Raw genomic sequence first — 27,441 nt, 5'->3', positions numbered from 1 at the left:
AAAGAACATTTTGGAACCAAACTCACACTTGGACATGAATAAATTTCAATATGACTTCAATATGGCAAAGAATGACGTCACTGCCAAATTGCTTGGGACTGACTATTGTTATTAAAATAAAACAAAAAGAAGAAACGTGCCAGTAGCCCACTGGCCACGCCTCTTTAGTTTTGGAGCGCCTAGATCCTAGAGGCCATGCTCACACGTTAACCAATTTTTTGTTTCTTTCCTCCTTCAATACATGTATCTGATGTACGTTTTGAAATGTGAGGGATGTCGAATGTCAATTATATCTTGAAATTTTCGTAAATATTGAATGATAGTGCTTTCGATTAATTCTTAAAACTCCCTAGCAATTCAATGTGTTAGCTGAGATAAGATAAAATTGAAGGACAATCCCAGCGATGTGGTTTTTTTGCGCAGTTGGCACGTACCGACTGTAATGTCGGGGACTTTCCGAGTGATTTCCTTGCGTCCCATACCCCTGCACTAGTCCTATGTATGGAAAAGGGGAACTACCGGATTTCTCCATTCTGGCTTATACTGGTTCTGAGTCATTAAGGTTGGTATTTCCTATGTAAAAGCCATGTTTACGTGTTTTGTTCCAGTGCGCACCAATCACTTTGTTAGGTTACACCGTTGAGAATTAATTGTTTGATTAATTGAAGAGTGTTTTGTGGCTGTGTGGAAAATGTTGTTCGATCAGCATTCTCCCGATTCCAATTCGAACATTGACATATTAAATAATTGCGAAAATGATTCCTGGAAATTCAAGCAATCCAGTAATGAAGTTCTTAGTAAGTTGCTAGTAATACCACTTCCAAGAATGATAGACTGCGGAGATACACATACACACCTAAAACCTATTTTCAGATAATCACACTATGTGTAGTTCATCTATTGGTTTCACGTATGTTTTGGTAAATAGTGTCCCGTTTTTCTGTGTACATACATTTTAAAAAAGATCACACTGAAACACAAGTTCATGATTCGATGAATTTTTTAAATTCTGGGAACTGGAAATTATAGCAATATGTTTGATAGGTACTTATAGACTATTTTTAGCCCAGCCTTCTGAACGATTAGTAGAGCAGATGAGAGCAGTAGTTGTTTTGCTTTTATCGGATAGCAGCAGTATGCAAATGTTCCAATGAGAAGATAGGTTATGTCAGGTTTAAACCTTTTTAAACCCTCTGAAATTTGGGTGCCAACTTCTTATCACAACATATTTCATCGATTAGATTCTCTAATCATTCTGGCAACTGAATTCCCTTGTCAACTGTGAACAATACGCCTTGTCTAAAGATATGAATTAATTCAGTTTTGGCACTTATCTTTGCTTTATTTTAAGTGCCTTTGCTTACAAATTTAAAGGGCCTGCTCTGCTGCTACCTACACAAGCTACTAAATGTGTTAAAGTTAGTTTAAAGTATTCAAACATATATTTTCGTACATTAGAGTTTGTTTTTGTGTTTTCTTAACTGATTAAGATTATTAAGTTTATTGTTTTTGTTTACTGTTTTTGGATGTTTATAATTCACTTGATCACAAGTTCTTTTAATAGTGTGTAGGTATTTTGATGCTTTTAAAGGAAGATTTTCTCCAATAATTCGTTTTGTCTGCATCAATTGAACTTTATTTTATCATAATAGTTACAGGTTCAAAGTTTAAGATGTACGCACTTTTTAACAAAAACAATTTAGATACAATTTCAATTTTGTGCTTTCATCATGAGCACACTAAACAAAACTATACAGAGTGGAAGAAGAAGGCTAACGAGTATAATTTTGAAATTATTTTTTATGCGATATTGGCATCAATAGGTAATTAAAATTATTTCCGTCAGACAGGATGTTCCTGGATGAAACAGAACAATTCGTGGCATATCAAACCTATGTTTTTTTTAATGGAACACCCTGTATTAATGTGTCGCAATTGGTTCTCTTACAAATTAGGATAATTTTGATTTAAGGCTTATTGGATCTCCGCGCAGTCTGCCGAAAGAGGCACGTTTGGAACACCACTGTACTGATCTTCATTAGTTAGTAATCTGTTTTAAAAAAATCGAACTCCCTATATATGTATTGGTTCATTAATGCAATAATTATTTGGAATCAGTCAAGCTATGTTCCTATACCCCCAGATAAATCGTATTAGACATCCGATTTTTCAGTCTTGCAGATTTAGTACAGTTCAGCTTCAAGTCTGACCCTGTCTTCAAGTTTTAAGTGTCAATATTACTATTACTGCGTATTGCTGCAGCCCCTGGAGGGATTTGGCTGATGCAACAGTTTGCCTCCATCTGTCTCGGTCTTCCATAACTTCTAGATCATTCCCGATGCCCATTTTCCGGAGGTCCGAGTCTATGCTTGTCACGCCACCTTAATTTCGGTTTTCTAAGTGGTCGTCTTCCTTTTGATACTCTTCCCCATATTAAGCGGACTATTCTATCCACTGGCTGTCTTCGTACGTGCCCTGCCCATCTCAACCTTGATGAGTTTAATCAGTTCTGGCTGGTTGAAAATCTGTTTTAGTTCTGCAGTTGTTTTGATTCGGTAGCTCCGCGGTCCTGGTTTTTGATGGGTCCGAAAATTTTTCCTCAGCACTTTTTTTGCGAATCTTCGAATGAGTTCCTCATTTCGCACCGTAAGAGTCCAGGTTTCGCAGCCGTACATTACCACGGGTCTTATCATGGTCTGGCACGTTTTGATTTTCGATCTAGTCAGGTTTTGGGACTCTATCATATCCTTTAGGTATAAGCACCTGCTGGTTGACTTTAGGTGTTCCCTGATTTCTTCACTTATGTCGTTGTCGGATATGATTGTGGATCCTAAGTATTTAAATTAGTTTACATTTTCAAAGTTGTATGTGTCCATGGTCACATTTTCTCCTATCCTAGCTCTGCCAGGTCTTGAGACATGTATGTATTTTGTTTTCCGACTCGTTGACTTTAAGCCCCCGATGTGCCATTCTTTTTCGATTTTGTAAAATAGTTCTTTTACTCTTAAGGCGCCTATGCGCTCACCGCGTCTATATCGCCGGCATATTCTAGCAGGAAGTTGGATTCACTGGCCCCGAATAGCTCAATTTCAATTTTGGCTTCTCTAGTGCGATATTAAAAATCGTGGGTGATAGTGCATCTCCCTGCTTAAGACCTGTGCTCACCCGAAACACATCTGAGAAGTCAGCACCAATTTTTACTCTGACCTAGAACCCTCAACACAAGCTCTGGTTACTCTGACCAGCTTAGTTGGCATGACAAACTCACCCATTGTATGCCATATTTTGACTCTACGCTGTCGTAGGTATGTGTGCTGGAAAACTATAAGTAACTGGTGAACGTTTTGATTGAATTCTCAGCTCTTCTCTAGCAATTGCTTGATGGTAAACAGCTGGTCCGTTGTTGACCTATTTGCTCTGAAACCGCACTGGTAGTCTCCCAATATTTTTTTGGTAAAGGAGATTAGTATCACAAGAATTACGTTCGATGGGACTTTATAGGCTACATTGACTGTAATTTTTGCAGACCGTTCTATCGCCTTTTTTGTGGATCAGTATCATGATACTCTCCTTTCAGTCATCAGGGATAGCTTCTTTTTCCCATATGGTTTTACTGAGGTTTTGTAGTTATGTTATGATATACCATATTTAAGAAAATCCATCAGGGGCTTTATTATGTTTTAATTTCTTTATTACTTTTGTAATTTCCTCTTTGGAAGGGATCTCACTGGGTTCCGCAGTCAGCAGATCCAGTGATTCAGCAGATCCCTTCTTCACCAGGTTCTTATTGAGGAGATGATGGAAGTAGTTTTTCCATGTTTGTAATATTTCTACTGTGTCAGTTATTAGATCTCCAGTTTCCTCCTTTAAGATATTATCGGTCCTGGGTCAGAATCCTGCTTTTGTAGAGCGAAATTTATGGTAGGTAGTGTCATATCAAAATTTTAGTCAAAATATTAACCGTAGAAATTCCATTTAAAAAACACAAGTTTGATGTGCCTTGGATTTTTAGGAACACTATGTGCAACGAAAATAATTTTTAAAGATGCCCACTATTGATGCCAATATTGCATTAAAATCATTTCAAAATTAGGTATACACTAGTTCCCTAAGCCATAATCTTTCACCCCTTTCGGTCGCACCACTCGGTACATAACATCATCAACAAATTTGAAACAAAGTCAATTTTACAGACATTTTTCAGGGTGGTAAGTACTTATTCTGATTAACTTGAGCTCGATTTCGCCGAGATTATTTCCTATCAATGTAGTTTGTTGATGTGAGATGAGTGTCTGATGTCTGATCGAACTTTGTATTTTTTTAGCGATTCGATTAGCTTTCCTAATCAGTCCAGTAAATAAAATCAAGTGCTAAATTATATTTATTCTAAAGATATTAATGAATTTGCATTGAGTTTGGCAAATTTCTGTTTATTGTTAATACTTCTGATCTTATACGAATCCAACCAACTTCAAACTTGTTAGGTATTTTATATGTATAAAACGTTTGGATAGTCCAGCATGAATGATTTGGAAACAACTGGAACAGACACAAGAGTTTTACTGTTTTTATTAAAAATGTCTTTGCAAGTTAACTTTGATCATATTCTATAGACTATAACTGATCTTTACTTAGTAGGTTATTTTTCTATTCTAGATATGGCCACTTACCCGACGCCACCTTCGAGTAGTGGAGATTCGCCGCAACCCATATTTTTAATTTCTTCGCCCAATTCTCAACATTATTCAGTTGTGTCTCCAGAAGGCAGCCAACATTACATTCAAGCACAAATAGTATCCACTAATTCCTCATTGATGGATATGGACGACTCACCCACATCAAATGGTAAATTATCTTCGCAAATACACGTTGATCATATGATGCATAGTTTTGCTTTCTAGTACCATATTTAAAATTTCTGGAACAACCCACCAATAAATTTCGATTTCGGTACAAATCGGAAATGGCCGGAACTCACGGAAGTCTGTGTGGCATGAACTCGGATAGGTCCAGAAAGCAAACTTATCCTACAGTTGAGGTAATTGGATACTTTGTTTACTATGATTTTTTTATTTTTTCTGGGTCTTGGTCAAAGTGTGAAGTAAACATTTTGAAGATTTGAAGGCGAGACAGCAGCGCCATCATCAGATTTAAAATTTACACAAACTCATGATTGGTAAAAATCAACGTTCTTTTAGGTCTTTGCCTTCTTGAAACTTTAAATTTGTCATATTCCTTTGTTTACTATGTGAATGTGCGAGGAAGTTAGTCAAGATGTTAACGTTCGTTTGTACTGAATATCTAAGTCTGGCACTGTGGAAAAGTTCTAATGCTTTGAAACGATTTCAAATCCAGGGAAAGTTGTTAATCCAAAGAAATTATATAAACAGTGGGTAAAATGAAAGATTTTCGGAACATTTTCCGCAAGCGAAAATGCGCAACTACTTTTTTGAAATTAGGTAATTAGGATGCAAAATATCTTGATTTTGCATACGATGCTAAGCGTAAAAAGATAACCTTCACTAAATAATTTTGACTTTAAAACCTCTGAAAATATGAGTTGCTTGCTTCTGAATGTTGCCCTTATATTCTAGTTGGTTAATTGTACAGAAAAGGCCACAGTTAGATGTTGCATATATCAATACAACATAGAGGACGACTTTAAACCGCATCCCCACCGGCTAATAATGAAAAAAGGCAGAAGCGAAGAGGACGATCCTCACGATATTCTAGTTGGACCCGAAGAAGGTTTTACGGCAACGTAAGTCTATCAATTTCAATACTTACTTGTAACCCTAACAGAAAGTCCTACTACATATACATATATACAAAATCAGTAACTAATAACATAGTAAAATTTAAGATCGAGATGTGCGCAGTGACTCATACCACTTGAAAAATAATCCAATTTGTCATTGGCCATTTTTAACGTTGTGTTGAACATTCTCGAAAAGCAGATGAAATGATCCTCAATTTCAAGTGTTGCGTTCGCCCTTGAGTGTTCCGAAACATATAAAGCTCATATGCCTTGAAAATTATCGGAGTAATAAAATCCCGATAAACAACTTTTTGCTAGAGGTTTAAGTACCTACTACCGATAGATTTACGTACTTTAAATCTCCAAATTATATGCTTTAGAACCAATGTCAATACATAAGCAGAAATATATCAGCTAGTATAATTTAGGTAAAATATTAAGAGGCTGCGAAATACTGACCAATTTTACAAGTCTTTAGATCCGAGTCGCGGCTTAACCAACCATCTTGTCACTAAACTTGATATTAATCAACCTATTTTGATACCTTTTGTATTACATATATAGGATGATTCTCAACATTTTTTTTGATGTACTTTATAAGTGTGTAATATTTTTTTTGTGTAGGTTTCATAGTATGGGCATAATTCATACAGCCAGAAAAAATATAGTCAGCGAACTAGTAAGGAAGAAATCGCTGCTACACCGAGAACTTATCGCTTCTAGAGAGGGAAGAGTCAGAGAATTAACACTGAAGGAATTGACCGATGTAAGTTGTTACCTTACTGTCTGTGTCTCTTTATATGTGCAATGCGAAAGAGAGAGAAATACAAAAAAAATGTTAAAAATCGGGAAAATTATTCTTTGTTGTACATTGCAAACATTTAAAGAATGAGTATTAGTGGCTAGTCCTTATTATTTAAACTTTACTACCTATACTTCGATATTTTACATTTCGTTGGCAACATGAGGATTGACTATCTGCGGGGATGAAATTAAAGTATTCCGTATCTAATGTAATGATCGAAATTTTTATCGTTTTTTTATGTTTCTCATTTCGGTTATTAAATTTTAATTAATTTAACCACCACTAGCTGTTTTACAAGTTAGTAGACGGTAATCTTCAAGCAAAAGACATTAAAATCCAATTAATCACACTGCAGATACATCTCATCCATAAATGTTCGAAACATTTGAAATTTGAATTCATAATTTTTTCTTGTTTGAATAAAAAAATAAGCAATCTTAAGTTTCTTTCTATTAGCTCTCTCATTCGCGTTGTATAGATATATTGTGTATACTTAGAAGCCATTATTCCAAAAAAAGTGGACGTTTTTAAGATAAATTTTTTTTTATAAAAATGAAAGATATATTCTAGTGATGGGCACTATCGAATTATTACTAAATGAATGATTGCATTTATCGAATAAAATAATTCGGATGAATTCATTCAGTGATTAGTGCGCACTATCTCATGCAGTGTAGGACAGTTACGAATTGCAAACTTATATTCTTTTGCAAATACAGGTTTCTAGTTAGTATGAAATAATTTTGTACTGTTTTCCTTTATTCATAAAAATGTAATGCAGCGACTTAAAATGCATCGAGTACTGTTTGACCCTAAGCTGTTTATTATCACGGTGCCAATATAACATGAGAACGTATATAAATAGAATTTTAGTGATCGAAAGCCAATTTCCTGCAAATCGTATGGCGTGTAGAACTGTTCGACACAATTTATCTGTTTCTGATCGAGTGTGAATAGGTTGATTTATTTTAGGCAGGTTAATTTATAATTTATGAGTTATCGGAATTTCTGTAAGACGTAAGGTCACCCAACAGGCAAAGTCACCTTTCGACAAGTTCGGCCTATTCTATAGTAACATGTTACACACGCTGATGAGATTTATACCTATAAATCTTATCAGCATAAAATTATGCAATCCAATAGACACCACCCGCGATCTCCCAAGACGAAAGAAAACGGAATTTCGGAGTCATGCGTTGTTATATTCCCATAAGGGTTTTGGAAAGCAGTGAAAGTCAATTTTGACAAAAAAGTTAAAGATTACAATGAATACAATTTACTATAAACTTTTTCCAAAAAAATCAAAATTAAAACTAATAATTCGATAGTTTTAATTCGCAGGTTTCCATCGCTTTCAAATAATTTGAATAAATGACAAGTATCGAATAATTCCATAGTCTTTATTCGATAGTTTCCTAATGTATTCTCATATCTACTGCCGTTTGATTGTGTGTTTAAAATTAAATAAACAATAAATTGCACAGCGGAATAGTAATAATGAAAATCATTATATACTCTTTCTTCGATTTTTTGATTTTGGGTTTCGTTCATTGAATAGCGTTCAGAATAATAAAAGAGCGTTTTGCAATTAGAATAAATGAGGTACTATAAAATTCCGTACACGTGTTTCAAATGACCCAAACTTTTACATAAATGATACAAGAAATTGGGGTAATTGCAAAGTAATGAGACGTGCTAAAGTGCTTTAATAAGTTTTAAGTTGATTTCGTGTCCCGGGAGCTAGACTTTAAATCATTTATATCGTATTTTAGTACATCAAAATAGGATGAAACTGATACGACCGTCTTTGGTGACAATTCTATTGAAACAAATAATATTTTGTGCAGTATTGTTGCACATACCTATGCACAAAATACCGCGTTATTTTGTTATCAAAACTTATAAAGTTTGTGACTCTTTTTAGTGTTTGTGTAACAATGCTTCACGGTTTGACTTCCATTGGCAGTTTAAAAAAGTCACATGTAGTGGTCGTTAGCGATAGATTCTATAAATTAGTACAAGGAAGGATTTCAAAAAATTCCCCTTAAGCAGAAATGCGTTCAAATCACTTACTTATTCCAAAGTTCCCCATTTCAGTTCGAATTATACCTAGTTTCATCAAACCCATTTATACCTATTGTATATCTACCTTCAGATTGTTTTACATTGTGTCTCGTTCATTATCAGGAGTGCGATATCTTGTATCGTGCATGATGGTGTTGGCTGCTCAAACGTACGCAATTACTTTGAATTAACGTTCTGAATTGTGTTTATTTTCATTTAAATAGTGTGATATTACAGAAGTAACTTACTTTTAGATATTAATCGGTAAGTGTTAAAAAAGTAAATTTGATGATTTTTTACTTGCACACATGTTTTCAATGAACATAACATTATACTTTCCAAAGCTCTTCTGTGAAAAGTAGGGAACCTTTGAACTGTGAACTGTTTTTGTTCCTAGGAACATCTAAAAACGTAATAAACGTATCATGGAAATGTACATTCATTGTGGGCAAATACGCAGATGACCCATTTTTTTTATAAATTGGTTATAAAAAAGGACCAAACTTAACAAATTTACAATAATAAAATATTAAATATAGTTTCCTAAATGTAGTAACACGTGTCCAGTTCAATACTCGTGTTTTCGTTAACAACAGCCAATCATGAGAATTAAAAGTTTTATCTTCAAATGTCTAGTTCCAGTGATTTATTAATTTCGAATGCATATAGAGACAGATAAATATTTACAAAATCTCTCAGTCAGCAAGCGACATTGTTTATCGAGATATAGGTAGTGTATAGTATTTGTTCATATTAGGCTTACTGTCTATGTAACGTAACTTTTGTTGAATGTCCCGTGGCGACTTGTTATTGGGAGCATTATGTAATAACTGTATTTTTACTACCTATGGAGAGTATGTACATTCATCACAATGTGGTCCTCAAGAAAAACCTGACGGATAGACATCCACATTTTTTTCAGAGCTCAAAGACAAACACAGACGTAGCTCGCATTCTGAAAAAACAAACACCTATCTGTTTGTACTACTTTATTATACATTTTTAGACAAATATCCAATCTAAACAAAACATACAAACAGTTGAAAAAAGTTCACATTAAACAACTTTTGCAGTCTTGGAGTTTTTTTCAAATTATTTATCTTAATCTGGAAAACTTGTCATAAAATTTCCATCATTCCAAGCATTTGTATGTGTGCAAGATATCAAAGATCTGCTATATAATTTTAATAAAATTATGTTGCTGATTGATAATGCTGGGGTATATTCAAAACAGGCGCATTTCTGAGATAAAACACTTAATATTTGCAATGTCAGCCGTGCCTGTAGTAGTTTGTTTATCTCTGGTGAGGAAACAAGGCGGTGGCTGAGTATTGTGCGGTTTCGTTGAATAGCCCTAAAAGATTAGGAATCTCCTCAGAGATCACGGCAAGGACAAATAAGGTATCAAATATCAACTAGAAATTACTTGATTAATTATACAATTACTGTTATTTTATATATAAATATTCATACAGACTGACAACTTGAAAACTTGCAATAGCTGCCCATATCTGAATAAAACTTTATAGAAAACATTTTCGGATCCGTTTCTATAACTCTTTCTACTCTCGAAAACTTCCTGGATCAACTCTCTATCTCCTAACCAGCCCAACTCCAAAATTTTAAATGGACTTGTGGTTTTTAAATTTAAAGTTTACTACTTGTAACGTCTCATTTTAAACCTCTTCAAAATTGCATCACGTGAACCTGTTCTTGACGAAGTAGTTACCGACTTAATTTATAAAACGACTTGAATGTATTAATTATTGAATTCCTTCAAATTCCTGAACAATATTCGCGAAAGCTTCTCTATATAGGGTGATTTACGAAGACTGTCAATTTACATTAGAAGTTTGTCAATTTACAGTTGCTTTAGAAATTACAAATTTAGTTTCCCGTCATAACGAGTAGTGCGGGAACCATGTAAATACTAGGGACTAGATATAAATAAAAGGTATTTTTTTCATTCCATTTTAATAAAGGAATTAGAACCAATGGTATCTATCAATATATAATTTATCTATTAGCTACCAACCAATGTAATATAAATAACATATACACAGGCGTCCAGAAAAGGATAAATTGTGTACAACTGTTCTACACACCATACGATTTGCAGGGAATTGGGGAATGGTAGCAGATACAAACCAATATTTATCATGGGACAAATTAACCTGTGACTATATCACATATACTTTCGAAATAAATAGGCTTTACAAGAAGAAAATATGTGGCGACTTCATTTATTCCATTAATTCATGAACTCTTTTCTAAAACAACTGCAAGTGGGAAAATTTGTAATGCACGGTCTACGTAAATCACCCTGTATAGATCGACATGTTTGAATAAGTATTTCCTGTAATTGCTCAATTGAGTTATAAAAACAACATATTTTAGGTGTTCTTAGAGGAAACCAATCCAGTGACGTTATTTGAATAATTATCATCCAATCATTGTCTGACTGGATGCACATAATGAGGGGCGCCGTTTTGTTGAAAACATAGTAGAGATCCTCGGACATTTAAGTTAATTATTACAGTACACTTATATTAAAAAATTGCATAAAATTCCATATTTATTAGTTGGGCCGATCAATTTGGTACGTGCTGGAGATTCGATATGTTCCATTACCTCAAACCTTCGGTTATTTTTGCGTACAACAATTTTTACTTTAATTCAGAACTTTAAAGCCGTCTAATTATTTCTATTGGTAAATAATAACAATATTTAACCTTTCAGTAGATATGATTCTCAAAGTTTGCCCGGCTGATCAATATCGGAAGGAAATCGAACAAGAGCATTTACAATGCGAAGGTATAAAGCAGTCTTCTTTCTTCCTAGGAATAATGGCTTTTAATTTTAAATACAAGTGGATATCTCTTGTGCTAGGAAACAATGTTCCATCCGTGAGATATCTGGGTGTGTTTACAGTTTGCATTTACGTTTGCCCGCATTTCAGATTAAGGGATTGGCACAAGAAGAGAGCAAATCCATTAATTTGAATATTGTTCGTCTCAGATTTGATGCATTTGTTATAAAAAATGGTATTCGCCACCCTATTTGTCCACCCATATACAGTCACGGCATAAACAACCTAAGTAAGTACTTTTATATTAAGTTCCTGTAGCTTCCTGCTCTACCTAGTAATGGTAAGTTGAAGTTAAATACCGTTTTTCTGTGCCTTATGGAAAATATTGCAGAAAATCTAGTTGGGTAACAAAATAGATTAAATCTGGACTGAAGTATGATTTTTAAAAGTTTACTTTCTAATATACGAGCCCTAATAACTATACAGTTTCTATAACATTCAAGTCCGGACTGCTTGAGAACTTAGATAAAATTTGAAATTATGATTTTCAAACCACTTTTTGGTCGGTTTAGATGTGTGGAAAAGCGCAGCATTCTGTTGAAATATGCAATTTTTAATTCCAAAATATTGTTCCATATTTGGAATTAAACTTGTCTAAATTTATCAACCAACCAATCGCTTACTGAACACAGGTACAAATTGAGCAGGTGTTAATTAACCGAATACCATGCGTAATAAGCTGATTACACAGGCACTTGTTTGGAGTTGCAGACTCAAATGTACGTTTTTGTAATTTGAAAACAAATGAATAATTCGAGATTATGAGGGCAATAATTAACATTTCGAACTAGGTTCCGTCATTCAACGATCCTCGTTCAATTTACCGTTATCCTCGTCTCTTATCTTATTGGCACTTTCTGTATAATTCCATGGTTACCGGAGTTTTAATAATTACGAAGCAACAGATATTTACGTAATTTTAGTTAGGCAGATTACCATGAAAAACATTGTTGCCGTCTTTCTAATATAGTTTTTGCAAATTTCTCAGTTTTGAATAACAATTTTTTTACTATTTTTTCTGTACCCCTAAAACACCGCCAGACATTACCTCCAGAGGAATGACGTCAATTTTGAAGTCAATTGGAATTATAGTCGCCGTAACGCAAAACGCAAGCCGTAAGACGTAAGAGGTAATACGAAACGGTGAGCCTTTATCACCCCTTAAAAGGAATAACGCCAATTTTGAATCACCCTGTATAACGCAAGATATTCAACGATTTCCGAACTTATGGCTTGCGTTTTACGTTCCGACACGCTGGGATTTTTTTTATAAACACGTTGTTATTAAAACAATTAAATAAATAATTATAGAAAAACACAGCAAAACGATACAAACCGAACTAATTAAAACCAACGTTAAAAAGGCAAATTGATCTACCACTTTCTTAGTGAAATACTACAAATTCTGAGAAACACACGTATGTGTTCTGTCCACACTGATCATTAGATACCCTTTATTTAAACCTCGGCTGTTCTGGGCAACCTATTTTGTTGGGTCATACAGTTGTTCGTAAAACCTATATTTTTAAATTTGAGCTTATATTATTAATGACTACATCTGATTTACTTTTGTAATTTCATATCTGAAATATATCGTATTTAGCGTCGCCTTTAACAAAGAACAAACCATTTTTACCACAATTTTTGCAGTTAACAATTGAAAATGTAAACATCACATAAAACGTCATTGCCCTTGAACAAACGGCCTGCATAGCAATCGTCCGTATATAAACGGTCTAGTCTGTATATTAAATGACATGTCTTTTTGCATACGGTCTGCTGTATTTGTGTAGTCTGTATATATATGGTCTGATTCTATATATCGTCTGTAACACATGTAATGCTATTCATTGATCTATTTTCTGACCTCTTACGTCGTATGGCTTACGTTTTACGTTACGGCGACTGTAATTCTAGCTTTAGGGCTCGTATTTTTCAGTAGAAGTATGCATGTTGTGCTTGTGTGCTATTTTCAATCTAATACTAATTATCTACTATATTTTTAATTTAGAATGCGCTCTCACTGGGGACTTAAGAATAGTCCGGATGGATCATTGCACGAGCCCTGCAAAGGGTGGCCAGGAGATCTTTCTTTTGGTTGAACGAGTTACTAAAAGTAAGTGATCGATCGCAGTAGAAATTACTTCGAGACAAATAGTTCTGCTTGAAAAAGTGCTCTGAGCATTTTGCCTTAAAATCGAGGGTAGTTAGGTGCTTCGTAATTTTTTTCGTTTAATCGCATTCATTAGTTGCAAAGGCCAACATTGAATGGGAAAGATATGAAGCAGAAGCAATGGCTTTTGAACAGATTGAATCTGCAATTAGAAAGGGCGGTCAAGGGGTCGAGTTGAGGCTTAACAACACGCCCATTTTTTTTAGAGGCAGACTAATTAATTTTCTACAAGAAATTACAGAAACTTGTTTGATCGAATTAATTTTCTGCAGTATTCCAGTGTTTATTTTCAATCTTCAAAATCTCCGATTTGAACATAATGCAAAGCACACTTAGAGCCATTTCACACGGGCCACTCTGCAGAGCTTCTCAGTGGAGCTGCTGAGAAGCGTGTTTTGAAAATACATTGATTTATATGGAGCTGTTCACACGGGCGCGACCACCGATTTAGCAGCGCTTCTGTGGCGTTCAGTGGTTCTTGATCTTCTCAGCAGTGCCACCGAGAAGCGCTGTAGAGTGGCTGGTACAATGTTAACGTGCGATTATCAGCAGCGCCACTAAGAAGCGCTGCAGAGTGGCCCGTGCGAAAATCCTCTTAAGCAAGCAGCAAAAACAACGCTTGCTCGTTGATTATCATGCTTTTATGGTTTTTAAATTCCCGGTGGACTTTTGCACGGTGATAATTAATAATTATTTTTGTTTCAGAAAATATTCAAATTCGGTTCTTCGAACTGAATGATGATGAACAAGAAGTGTGGCAAGGATGGGGAAAATTCTCCGAATTAGATGTTCACCATCAGTATGCTATTGTATTTAAGTGAGTATTACCTTCTGTATTTCAGCAATATTTAATTCAATTGTAAATTAACTTCCAGGACTCCAATGTACGATAGGAATCCAAACATTACTCAACCTGTGAAAGTTTATATGGAACTAGTGAGACCTTCAGACAGTGCTAAAAGTGAATGGAAAGAATTCAGATTTATACCAAGTAACGAATTTCGGCCTGGATCCAAAAGACCCAGGTCAAATGGATATGAAACATCATCCACATACAACAGTAGCAGGTAAATTTATCAAACATTAATATTCTCGCGGCTGGCATTAATAAGTCGGATTGTAGCTTAAATAGCGTAGATTTACCAGCAACTATTCCGCACAATTTGGCCCAATGTGAAGCCCAAAACCAGCGCCCCATATCCCTCCCTAATACAAATAGTTGGAACCAGTCCGACATTATTTCGGATGAGCAAATGGATATTGCGTTAAGAGATATCAATTCAACGGAATTCGGTATATTATTTGAAGAATATGCAGTGAACGAATTTGATACTGTGGATCAAAATACTGTGGATTGTTCCCCTCAGGCGTCAATTTCAGATCGTCTGAGAAATGTGTACATCAGTGGCCTAACAAAAAATTCGAAGACTATTAGGTAATTATGATTAAAAACACATTTTCAGTGTACACTTTGCAACCTTACAAATTTTCTTGCACTACGGTAAAGCTATAAGTTACTAATTTAAATGCATTAAGTTAAACATTTTAATATTCTATTAAATTTACAATCGTTGAGGACACGGATGCATCGATGCAGTATTATTATGTATAAGTTGCAGGACTCGCTAATTAACTAAGCAATACTCATTTTGGCAAACAAATTTACTTAAGAAATTTTCCAGTTCCAAAAGTGTATGCGATATTATGCAGTCTCCTAACTGCTGTGATGTGATCAAAATGGAAGTTCTTCCTGAAGATTTGAGTAAAGCTAATAGAACTTATCAAGAACTGAAAAATTTTATCAAATCCAGAGATGCGCGTGAACGGGCGCCAGAAATGCTGCAATATCATTTAGGGGACCATTTGAATACTAGGAGAAGCAAGTAAGTTATATTAATAAAAACATTATGAAGAAAAATTTGATTAATTTTATATTACTTTATTTCGTAACTAGTTGGATGTCTATATTTTGTATCTGTTTTTTTATCTGCAATTAGGTTAGTAAATACTTACCATAAGCAATTAATTCAAATTTCTCATTTTAGTGCTCTGCATGTGTTTGTTGCATTAAACCGGAAAGAAGAAGTGACATTTTTATTAAAAATGCTTGTTCTATCGAGAAAGTTTGAGCTAACTAACATACCCAATTCTGAGTGGCTTACCCCACTTCATATTGCGGCTCACTGTCGAAATGATGAATTTGTTGAATATTTGTTACAATGTAAAGCAAATCCATTGATTCAAGACAATAATGGAAGGACGGCGTTGCATATGGCGATCAAATCAGTAGCTTCATTGTCAATGCTCGAAATGCTATTAAAGAAGAAATTTTTAAACCAGTTAATTGATTTAGAGGATTACGGTAATTAATTGCTTTGTGATAATTGCGTTCAAATTTATATGTAAACTATTGGTTATTGCTTCGCAGAAGGAAGAACTCCACTGAATCTTGCTATTGAAACTCGCAATTTAATGGCTATAAAAACACTTTGTCTGTTCGGGGCCGATGTTAATAAAAAACACCATAAAAACGGATTCACACCTCTTAGACATGCTATTGAAATGCAGTATGTTGAAGCTATTCAACTTCTCCTGCTGCACCCCATGTTAGATATTGGGGCGCAAACTGACTTCCAGGGTCTCTCCCCATTTCAGTTCGCCATCATGAATTCATCAAGCAAGGAAGTGATGGAGATCATTAATAAATTTGCCGTAAGTGGGACGATATGTTTAATTCCAGTTGATTTTGGCTTTAATTCAATTGTTTATAGATTTCGAAGGGCATCCAAATAGAGGTTAAAAAGGAAATTGAGGATGAAGAAGAGGACGATGAAGACATGGAAGAGGTAAGTTTATGAATATATACATATCTATATATATTGTTTTATGATTGAAACTAAATGCTTGATTTTTTAACGGAAAGCCTCTGGAAAATCAGAATTATTTTTAAGATTCATATCGTCGCAAAGATCCGGAACCTGTAGTCGGGTCAACGGAATACAAAGTAAATATTGGAAAATTATTAGGAAATTAATTTAGAAATTATAGTCATTTCCATTAACATTATTTTAATTTCGTGCCACAGTCATGACGCGAAAAATCCAAATCTCCAGTGTGGACTTGGTAAACGGTACACGCGCTGGAAGTTCGTGATAGTCTATGCCTTGTCGGTTTTTCCAAAATAGATCAAATAAATGTTACAGCACAGTGTGGACGATTAACTTTTAGTACACCCAAAACATGTAGATTTGAGATTTTTGGGTATTTATTGGCAGCACTGTTAGAGAAAATACTCCCAAGGGAAACGTTGCTATCGCGTTATCTGTTTCAACTCTGTTCAAAAGTACATTTCCTGTCCTCATGCTGCTAACAACTTGATTTCGTCCGCATATCTCAGGTTTGTAATCTTTATGCCTGCAATTGAGATCCCTCAATTCCATCCATCCAATACATTGATCATTATGTACTCTAGATGGAGAACTCCTGTACAAGTCTTAAAGGGTAAAAAAGTGTCGGTTCTCTATTCTTACTTCGCCCATCTTGCTTTCGTAAAGGTTTCTGGAGTGCAATTAGTTGTTTAGACGCTCCAATCTTTTGAATAATCTTCCATAGTATTTTCCAGTTGACACAGTCAGGCCTTTTGGTAATCCAAGAAACAAATGATCATGAAATAATTGCCGTTAGTTGAAATATGTTTTTCTAGTTATTTGATAAATTTCCAATATCAAATGCTCTTTTGTTTATGCTATGCGCAATTGAGAACGGAACGCGCACAGAATGGCCCGTGGAAATCCCGAGCACCGTTTAGTAAAATTTACAAGTTTCGATCCAATGGATCTTTTGAAAGGTCCGAGTAACTGAACCAGATCAGCTCCGATCTGCCGATCACCATTGATTGAAGGGTTACTTCAAGTTACTACAAACTTAATTGTAGACGTCTTTTAACTTTATTACATTACGTGGCATCCAGACTATTAAAATCTTCAACACCTCGCTGATTAATGGAAGGGATTTTGCAAAAATTCTACTCGCTGTACTTGTGGAAATCCCAAAATCACCTAGTTCCGCCAAAGTTTTTGAAAAACTGAATAAATATTTGCAAAATCCAATTTTGCAGTAACCTCGAAGTAACTCAATTATAAATAATGTCATTATTTATTTCCAGGTATAATTTTAGATTGTTTTGGATTTTGAAAAGTGTGCTTTAATGCAAATTGCTTGTGCGTTGTATTGGTATTATTTTCAATAAATTTTGAGCTTTTTCCTGAACTTGATAAAAGTCAACTCTGACATGCCACCTGAAAATTCTGATATGTTCGCTGATATTTCACTTGTTAAATTTGACTGATGAGTAGTATAACTTTTTCGTATCCGCTTCTAATTTTATTGGAGATAATGCAATACTAGTAGTTGAGCACCAATTCATAGGTGATCAACTTTGATAAACTGTAGCTGTACAAACGTTGCATTGAGATTACTTAGGTCTTAAATTTACTTGTAAGACTACTGATATACCACAACCAGCAAAGTGTTCTGTTCTTGTAACATCCTCTGTTTGTTCTTGTTCGTACAACTTCTCGTCTTCAGATGGTGAAATTTACGTTACGGCACCAAGGTACCTATGTCTGCATGTAAAACGTCATTTATAATGTTAGTCTAATTCGTTTCAAAACTACGGCTTGTACAGTGTGTCTATTCTTGACTTTGAGAGAAGGGAGTACTTTTTGCTCACCATCCCCAGCGGAAAAAATAGTATTTTTGAATGATAGGGAATGCCTAATTTATTTACTCTTGTAGCCACCTCGTACCAACCTTTGGGTATAAAAGAGACAGACACCTAAGAATCATGTACTTGTCTTTATCTATGCTAAGAAGCGCTCGCTTATAACGCGACTGAACGGTTGGTCTAGTGTGCGAGCAATAAAATTCTTGTATACTTACAGGCCAATGGTTCAGAGGACTTTATTTTAATTCCAGTTTGTTCTAGCAGGATTAGAGATTTTCAAAGTTTTTTGTCCGCACTTTATCTGTTAATTCTTTGAAATTTTCACCACAGACCTACCTATAACGAGGAAACGAGCCAAAACGTCGCACATTAGGCCATCAGTAGATCGTGTTATTAATGTCGATTTATTAATGCCGCTTCAGTTATCATGTCGTTTACGCAAATATTATCGAATTCCTCGAAGCCTTTTCTACTGGGTCGTACCAGTCGATCATTTCCGCTACCTGGGGAACGACTCCCTCTCAACTTTTTTTAAGAGTACCGTTTCAGCCGACTGTCATAAAACCCTGCTCACTTCGCTCGGCTGACCTACTCCTTAGTCGTCAAGAATAGGTATACAGGAGGGTCAATAGTTCGTTTTCTATTTTTTTGGCACTCAAATTTATGTGGAACAGCATTTTTTTCCAGTCTTTTCCGTCCTATCATTTTCCATGTCCTTTTCAAGCTATGAAATAATATAAACCAAAATTGCACATAACAAAACGATTACATCTGTGTAGTTCCGCCGAGCTGCTTTCAACCACAATTTCCGGTTCTTTTCGTTTAATGGCACTTATAAATGTTGTTCCTGGTGTGGACATCGTGGTACTTTTGCACAGTGGCACCATACAGTATCCACTTTATTTTCAATAATTGAGAAACAAGCAAAGCGAAATTCACACTAAATCACAACACCATTAACGTAAATTCGTTATAGATAGGCAGAATAAGGAAAAAATTGTAGGACCGTTATTTGGTCATTAATCCATTTTACCAAAAAAAGTGCAGACGCTATTTCAGAAATTTTATGGAATTACGTGTCCATACCATACTCACTATAAAATTACGCAATTAATGGAAATCAATTTGCAGGAAATAGAATTGAAGCATGAAGTAATTGAACCTATAGATAACCCGGAGTTGCTTTACACAAACATAACAAATTTCACTCCCAAATGTCTTGACGAGGTTTCTGCCATTCTGGATGATAGTGGAAAGTATGCTCATTTGGCAGATTTGCTAGACTTGACACATTTACTTGACGCGGGAGTTATATCCAGTGAGCGAAGTATCAGTAAACATTTACTTCAATATGCTATAGAGGTAAGTGTGCGAAAACATGTTTGGCTTTCAGAGTAGTCAAGATTTGTCATTGTCATACGTCCTGACTTGCAACTGTGCGAAAATAACGTTGAAAACATACAAAATAAATGAAAAGATAATCACGGTTTGCCTTTTCGTTTTCAGAAAGATAATGTGAAGATTCTGGAAATCCGAAATTTCCTGGAGAACCTCGATGAGTATAAAGCAGTTACCATTATTGATCAAATGGCCCATGAATTTCAGTTAAGGTAAATCTACTGGACGCAACATTAATTATGTACATATTTTTAATGAGATCATGATTGTATGCGGGGTAATACAAGTTAATCGCCTCTGGGAAATATAACCATTTTTTCATCTAAATTGAAAAGTAAATTTAAGTCTTTCTGTTTTCTGCAAACATGTCCGTTAATAATCAATGTGGATATTATTAAATTTAAAGTTAATTTGTTGGTATACATTTACATCATGCAACGTATGAAGTCGGAATATTGTGGTAGTATCTATCTCCTACTTTGCGTTAGTTCTTTTTTTACAACCCTGTATAAATTCCTTTCACAGAACAAGCGTATATAAAACCCTGTAAAATTTAATTGTTTTCGCTCGGTCAAGTAACAAAATTACTTTATTTATTTACCAAAAGCATCTGTTTTCACAATATGCATGAGGGTGTTTACGTCACAGTAAGATATTTATAAGACAATCTTAATTTAATGTACTTTGAAATAAATTATGTTTTTTTGATCGAGGAATATGCCTAATGTAATATTGCAATGAATGTGTTAGTTTTAAACCAAGTGCCACAGTTGAATACACCTCAAAGATATATACTGTGATACACTAGAACGTAAGGATCAACGAGTCTATCTCGACAATGTAAAATAATGAATTCTTTGTTTTTGAAATGTTTTAATTGAATTTATTATGATGGCTATTTCTGTTCAATGTGATTTCCCTTCATTGTGATGTAAATTCTAATAACAGAACTGATAGTAGAAATATGTGTATAGTTAGTTTTTGCGACATGTGCCACAAGTTCATGTCTTTTGATTGTCGTTGAATCTTTTGATTGATCTTTCGATTGTCAATTTTCAATTTTTTTCATAAACTAGGAAAGATTATTTTGTTTTAAAACAAAATATTTCTTCGATTAACGGGGCAGTTGTTTACATTCTGCTTCTTTTTAACCATTACCAATTTTGGCTCCATGCTTATTCAATTTTTAATTTTAAGTGACTCGTTCTGATTATAATCAAGCGATTGTTTTTTTATTATTACCTACTTATACATATATGTACTATCATTTTGCTTTATTTTTGATCAAACTGAAAATAAGAAGTTTTCTATATGTCCCCATGCATACATGGGAAATGGACAATCATTAATTTCAAGTGAAATAAAATAAAAAAACCTTAAGTTAATTTATCGTATTCACGATAATCAAATTTTATGTTACCCTGTATTTGAACGTGAACTCTTGTGAATATTATCTCAAGCTTTAATACGATCATATTGTAGGAAGAATTGGATAAAAGTAGTTTTGTAAAACAAAGCAGACTTTTAAATAATTCAAGAATTCTGACTTTTTAGGTATCGTTTACACTTAACATTTTATGAAACTGTTACATTATTTAGATTTTACACCTTTATGTAGTTTTAAGCTATACTGTGAAGCTCGTGCTCATTTGAAATGTGAAATATTTCTAAATAAAAATTAGTTTAAGGAAATAATCGTACTATTTTCTAGAATTAAATCAACACTACTTCAATTATTGATTCTGATGGATAGTAGGCAATCATTTCATAACTTGTACGGTTTGAATGTGAATACTTTCCTTCTCATTCGGGTAAAATTACTTTACATAAAAAAAAACTTTGGGATTTTCAAATTTCTTCTTCAAAATTATTATGCTAATTAAAAATGTAATAATATATACATGTATTAACAAGCTACTAACTAAATTCCGAGATATAGCAAATAGCCTTATCGGCATTCACAGTACTTCTTTCCATTCATGTATAATACATTATCCGCTCTACTCGGAACAATAGCTATATTTGGTGCGGAATTCACTGGTTTACCCCAAATTTCAACGTGGAAATTCAGCTTTTGAGAGTCTTGTGACCGCATTTCAATACGAACTTGTCCTTGTCCAACACCTCCTTCCGTGATACGAGTTTCTCCAGCATTTCTATCTCGAGGCATACGATTCAAAACTCTTATACATGTTAAGTAGAACATGTTTCTGCCAGTCCAGGTATACTACAAAATACAAATTTTCAAATAATTATTTCAAGTATGATTTTACTTGTAATTCTTCAATGATAAAAATTGTGCAAAATTGCGCAATTAAAACTGTTACAATTATCACTTACGGTCGTTTTTTTATACGTATGTTCGTCAGCCTCTTTGGTAACATCCTCATCAGCTAACTTGGATCCGTCGCAATTGCCTTCATCAATACTGTAAGTGTATGCAGACCAATCCAGGTCATTTCGAGTGTTGTACTGTGCATACTGACCAGAATTATAACAAATACAACTTGTTGCCAAATAAAATATTAACACTAATGTAAGAACAGCTCTCATTTTTCAGTTACACTTTGCCTAAAATAACAAATGGTCAAATGCGTCCTAGTTGCTGAAACAGTCTCAATTAGCTTAAAATTTATCTAGTGGGAATTAATCTTTAGCCTCTTTTATCGTGAACAACACAAACATGTTTTGCTTAATTTTGTTCAATAATTCTTAGTATCGTATAGTTTCGTTAATGTCAAGGCCAATATATAGATTTTAGACTTGTTAACAAATATAGATGGGACCTTGCATTCATTTGCTCTTCATCATATTACTTTAATCTACAGTGTTGTGTATTGCTAATACATTGTGAACATTACCATTAGAAAAGCGTTTCTCGTTCAGTGGCAATCAACGCGTAACTACAAACAAAATTCGGCAATTACATTTGAAAAGTCCTCGAATTAGAAACATATTTATTTCATTTAAATTTATTTCCAAACAGCTAGTCTGTAAAAAGTATGCATGTCTAGTTTTATTACACATAATTACTTTAATTTCAAATATAGATAAATATATACTTAGAATATAACAACTAAATACTTCCGTCTTAGGCAGTTGTAGTTTTCAACCAATCATTCAACTGCCTACAGTCACTATCACTACAAATCAATTGTTAAATTCTGAAGATCATATAAATAATTCAAGTACATTGTGTCTACAAAATTCTTTCTCCAATAACCATAATTTCTGTTAGCTTTTTCAGCCTTAACGATTCTCAAAATATATACAGTTAATATAACAAAGTATTGCTGCAGGGTTAAAATAAATTCATTCCACAAAAATCGGTGGGCAATGCCAAAAATATGTTAGGAAATTACTGAGCTTAAGTCTTTCATTAAAACTTACTGATATAAAACTCTGTTTAATGCATTTTAAACTTTTCAAATGTTTTAAAAATATACTTGTCTGGCATCTTGCGGCGATTGCTCCATCGGGCAATACGGACATTTCAATCTGAAAATTGATAGAATATTTAAACATTTGAAATTGATTTTTACATCTCTAAACGCAAAGATGTTTGTTTTAGTTAGCTGTTTTGTTTAGCTTGATCAATGCTTTCGGTTTAGTCAAGTAATGATTTAGGACGGGAGGTTTACAGATTGGCATGGCTCGAACGAATATCGAGGTGAAAACAACGAAAAGTGGGAAAAACGCGATTTTTTGCATTTTTCCCACTTTTTCGTTGTTTATGCAAATAGCACTCCTTTTCAAGCTGGCGCACCTCCGTATTTTAGCTATAAAACCCCTCAAAAAGATATAAAAAATTGAAAAATGGTTAATATAGCAACTGCATATGATTGTGTAAGGAGTCCAAGGTGTAAAATCTCGGAGGTAAAAATATTTATAATTTTGAGCCTGGTATAAAATTAAAAAAAAAAAGGTCTTTTTTCCCGGTGGGTTACATAACAATTGCATTATGGCAAAACTGTCCATCCGATCCTAATCAGCCATGCGGCTTTCGTTTTGTATTGCCAGTTAAGTACTTTTCTCCAAATGTATGGCGTGATTGGGTTATTTTTTCTGCTTTAAGCGAGTAAACATTTTCAAATTTGGATTTTTCTATTCTAAGTTTGACCTAAAAAGTGCACATTTTTTGATAGCACTAGTTATGCACACGTCACGTTAAAGCCATATTTGAAAGATTTCATCGTAATTCTCCTGGCCTAGATGGGCAAACTCGATTTAGGCACAATACCTTCTCCTGCCCGAAACTACAATTTTAATCTGCATATCTGAATGTCATTAGCGATAGATTTCTCAGACTTTTAAGCATTTGTTACAAAAAGTAACAGGAAAATTGTGAAAATACTTCCAATTCTTTGATTATAGTTTTTTTTTGTACTAAACTACTGAAGGTGAACAACTTTGAACAATAACATTACTGATCTACAACTTTTATCGATACTTACTTATTTCCGTTTGCCAGCTTTTGTAGAGCATCTTTTGAAATAACATGACCACATATCAAGCGCATGGGAGGATTATTTTTCGTGGATTGTTGTCTTAAAATGGGACAGGCAAACATGGAGTGATATCTGCTATCAGAACCCAAATCAATTTCAATCTAAAAATTGGACACTTTTTGTTAAATGTCATCAAATCAATGGCTGCATATTATGTGAATTGTGAAAATTTACGAAACATTAAATCGTGTTTTGGACAACAAAAACCGTGAAATTCTGAAATTAGGTTCTTTTAGTTTTCTAGATAAAATTGCTTAAGATAAACACAAAAAATAGACAGTTCATTGATGATTACATTATCCTAAGTAGGTATTATATTATCTGGATTTTAAACATTCCTAAAATGTTTTCATAGCTAAATTGGAATTTTAACCATTTCTATAAATTTTTCACAGCTAAATTGGATTTGGAAAATATTATTTCGTTGATTTTAATGCCTCTCAAATTTAATGTCTAATTATATGTATTTAAATTATGTCCTGGTGCATAACTATTTGCGACATATTTTCTCTTTATGTTTACAATTTGTTGCTGTTTCTTAAAGTTCTCAACGACCGGTAATTTAGCGCAAACAGTGTGTACTTCTGCTGCCAAAGGAAGGAGTAAAGAAAGAAATTTAGATTTTTCTACGAAATTCCTCAAATAAAAAGTGAAATAAATAATGAACTGAAACGCTAAAATAGTCACTTTAAGGAAATAATTCTAACAGTTCCCCCAACTATTTTTGTAGACCTTCGACCTTCTACTCGCTTTCTTAGTGACTTACTGGTAGTTCTTCAGCACCCTTCCATATTTGACTGACTTGTCTTTGCATCATTACTTGTTTGATGTTTAAGAGAGCGGGAATAGCTTGACAACCTGCGTTAATGCAAGTAATCAGTGGACTGTTTTCAGAAACTCCTAACAACTGGCAAGCATTCTTTATAAATAAGTCATATATTTCCAACCACATTTCAGTATCCGTAGAAAAGTAGATGCCGTACGGCGAATGGGATATTCCGTTGGGTACATATAGCAACATGCCCATTAAGGTTTGTATATCTAAAAAATATATAATATTGATTCTGCTGTCTCAGATTGTTTTTATTTAATTTACCCTTTTCGTGCTTTTGAACAAAGTTTCTAAAATGATTTCTAGCATAGGCAATGGCTTCGGACTGGAATCCGGCGCCCAGTTTTAATAGCTCGATGTACTTTAAGCGGTGTGTCATAAATTCGAGAGGCGAATTCTCAGCTTCAAGTGAATCATGATGTGCGGTCGCCCATGCTAACAATGGCTCAAGATCTTTGTTTTTTAAACTGTCGCAAATGTGATGCACCTCTGTGAATGGCTCCTTCTCATATCTTTCGACAGTTACGTGTGCTTCCTTTAGCAATGCATCGGCTACATCATGCATTCCTTGCCTATAAAATCAATGTTTAGACTAAGCTGTTTTTCTCGAATCCAAGTTTATACCTGTAGTAGTGTTTGCAAATAACTTTATTAATAATGTCCATTTTTTCCGGATTGTTAAAAACATTCTCCCTGCTGCAGGCGGCAAAATCTGGCGTGAAATTTCTGTCAATAGATTTTCCAACTTTGGACACAGAACTGTGCAAGTCTCTGTGTTCTATTGCTAGTCTTGAAACAGTATCTTTAATTTTTGTCATTGTCTGTATAAGTAACTCCTGTTGGATGAATGTCAAAGTGTGATCTTCAGGAGCTAGAAACAAAATTGCTAAAATAAGTAAAGTTCTCCCAGAGGAATTTAGTACTTTCAACTTTAGTTCTTTTCATAATTTTATACTGGCTTTTTATACTAGCTTTTTAGCACGCAAATTTAATTTCTTTTATGGCAAAAGTTTATTATATTATCTAGATGTAGAAGTTTTACTTGCATTACATTGTTTGCTTCTTTTATATTTTTGAATCTTTGGTTGATTAGGACGTTTACAAATATTTACTACTAGCTAAAAAATCACAAGTAGATAAATTTATCGATAAAACAGCTACAAGTGCTACGCTATACATTTGCCATTTTTTAAGATAAACAAGTTTCTATCAATAAAAAGAGGTGAAACTTGCTATTTTGGTGAATGAGCGTTGAATGCTGTTTCGAAGAAAAATTAACATTTCAACGTGATGAATTTGTAAGCAGTTACACGTAATAATCTTTGGTTATTGTACAAAGTACAGACCAAAGATTATTCTTTTCTCAAAGCAAAACTATTCTCTGATTATTACGATCAGCTGGAAAAAGTCGCGTTTGCTGTTCTTTCCTTTTCTGGTTAAATCCAAACAATCTTTTCTAAGCATGAACATTATCAAGAGTAAACTGAGAAGTCGTCTTATTGATGAGAACTTTGAATCATCAAACTTTCCAAGGAGATGCAAGCACATTGTTCGCATTAATAAATATTTACTAAGTATGAAATGTAGTTTTATTTAGTGTACTACTTATTTAGTGTAATAAAAGTTTACTAAACAAGCAGATTTGGTTCCCAATTTTTAAAAAAATTGTAATGTTCATATTTGTTTCTTTGGCTAATAAGTTTGCCGACCACTGGGTTAAACAATCTTTGGTTGATTCGGATGTTTAAAATTGTTTATTAATAGCTAACAAAAATCACACGTAGATCCATTTCTCAACCAAGCAGCCACAAATGCCATAAATTTGAAGTTTTTTTTAAATAAATACATATGTATATCGTTTCCATATCAATAAAGAGGGTAAACTTGCTATTTTGGCGAATACGCTTTATACTTCTTGAACAACGTCTGATGGCAACAAGAAAAAACAAAAAACAATACCTAACATGCTGAAATCAATGTTTACAAGTAATGAGCCTTTAAAAGTGATAATTTTTAATACAGTTTACACTTACGAATGTTTGATTTTTGTACAAAATAGCGATAAAAATAAAGCAAGAATAAGATATAATGTCTTAATATTACTGTATAAACTAACAATTCTAACTAAGAATGGCACGAAAACGCTTAAAAAGAGAATTTTTTACAAAACCTCGACCCTAGGGCTTGTATGATTTCTGGGTAATGCTTTACGCTACGACCTGGTACTAGGATTGCCGCTTTTTCGATTAAGACTATGCTCACCTTATAGAAAATCTCGTAACAAACAATATTTTTCATATAAATTTTT

At 34.0% G+C, this 27,441-nt stretch overlaps 2 protein-coding genes across 5 annotated transcripts in view; one reads left to right on the top strand and one right to left on the bottom strand.

The window, feature by feature from the left end:
* Positions 1–297: 297 nt before the first annotated feature.
* On the top strand, positions 298–21,485 carry LOC109541423 (nuclear factor NF-kappa-B p110 subunit). 3 transcript variants are annotated; one of them, XM_048660923.1, is made up of 16 exons: positions 298–562; positions 4,657–4,845; positions 4,902–5,038; positions 5,595–5,761; positions 6,383–6,524; positions 11,587–11,725; positions 13,508–13,612; positions 14,375–14,486; positions 14,545–14,736; positions 14,793–15,104; positions 15,352–15,552; positions 15,715–16,031; positions 16,098–16,381; positions 16,441–16,515; positions 19,527–19,757; positions 19,902–21,485. In XM_048660923.1, the coding sequence occupies exons 2-16, from the start codon at positions 4,659–4,661 to the stop codon at positions 20,007–20,009; spliced, it is 2,709 nt and encodes a 902-aa protein (XP_048516880.1). In that variant the 5' UTR covers positions 298–562; positions 4,657–4,658; the 3' UTR covers positions 20,010–21,485. The 3 variants fall into 3 exon arrangements, with proteins under 3 accessions (XP_048516880.1, XP_048516879.1, XP_048516878.1); XM_048660922.1 differs by lacking the exon at positions 298–562 and adding an exon at positions 584–797; XM_048660921.1 differs by lacking the exon at positions 298–562 and adding an exon at positions 584–797 and having other exon boundaries at positions 4,639–4,845.
* Positions 21,486–21,635: 150 nt separating this feature from the next.
* LOC109546371 (E3 ubiquitin-protein ligase RMND5A) overlaps positions 21,636–27,441 on the bottom strand; it is a 7,848-nt gene continuing 2,042 nt past the window's right edge. Inside the window, exons 1-7 of one of the 2 annotated variants that reach the window (XM_019910285.2) lie at positions 27,396–27,437; positions 25,758–26,004; positions 25,398–25,705; positions 25,068–25,342; positions 24,248–24,402; positions 22,134–23,291; positions 21,636–22,020 (exon numbers count right to left, since the gene is read on the bottom strand). In XM_019910285.2, coding sequence (XP_019765844.1) covers positions 23,228–23,291; positions 24,248–24,402; positions 25,068–25,342; positions 25,398–25,705; positions 25,758–25,951 — 996 coding nt within the window. In that variant the 5' untranslated portion in view covers positions 25,952–26,004; positions 27,396–27,437 and the 3' untranslated portion in view covers positions 21,636–22,020; positions 22,134–23,227. Of the gene's footprint in view, positions 22,021–22,133; positions 23,292–24,247; positions 24,403–25,067; positions 25,343–25,397; positions 25,706–25,757; positions 26,005–27,395; positions 27,438–27,441 lie in introns of those variants that run through there. The other variant, XM_048660952.1, reaches the window with a different exon arrangement.

Source organism: Dendroctonus ponderosae, unplaced genomic scaffold (genome assembly GCF_020466585.1).
Source record: "Dendroctonus ponderosae isolate FM_Combo_2020 unplaced genomic scaffold, Dpon_F_20191213v2 Dpon_F_20191213_1, whole genome shotgun sequence".
NCBI classification, from domain to species: Eukaryota; Metazoa; Arthropoda; class Insecta; order Coleoptera; family Curculionidae; genus Dendroctonus; species Dendroctonus ponderosae.
The sequence above is the reverse complement of the archived record's forward strand: the minus strand, read 5'-3'. Positions and strand labels throughout refer to the sequence as shown.

Excerpts from the sequence above, each read along its gene's own strand:
- LOC109541423 (XM_048660921.1), top strand. The coding sequence starts at position 692 with ATGTTGTTCGATCAGCATTCTCCCGATTCCAATTCGAACATTGACATA. Across the intron at positions 798-4,638 it reads ATCCAGTAATGAAGTTCTTA|GTTATTTTTCTATTCTAGAT; the intron begins GTAAGTTGCTAG and ends TTTACTTAGTAG. Across the intron at positions 5,039-5,594 it reads AAACTTATCCTACAGTTGAG|TTGGTTAATTGTACAGAAAA; the intron begins GTAATTGGATAC and ends CTTATATTCTAG.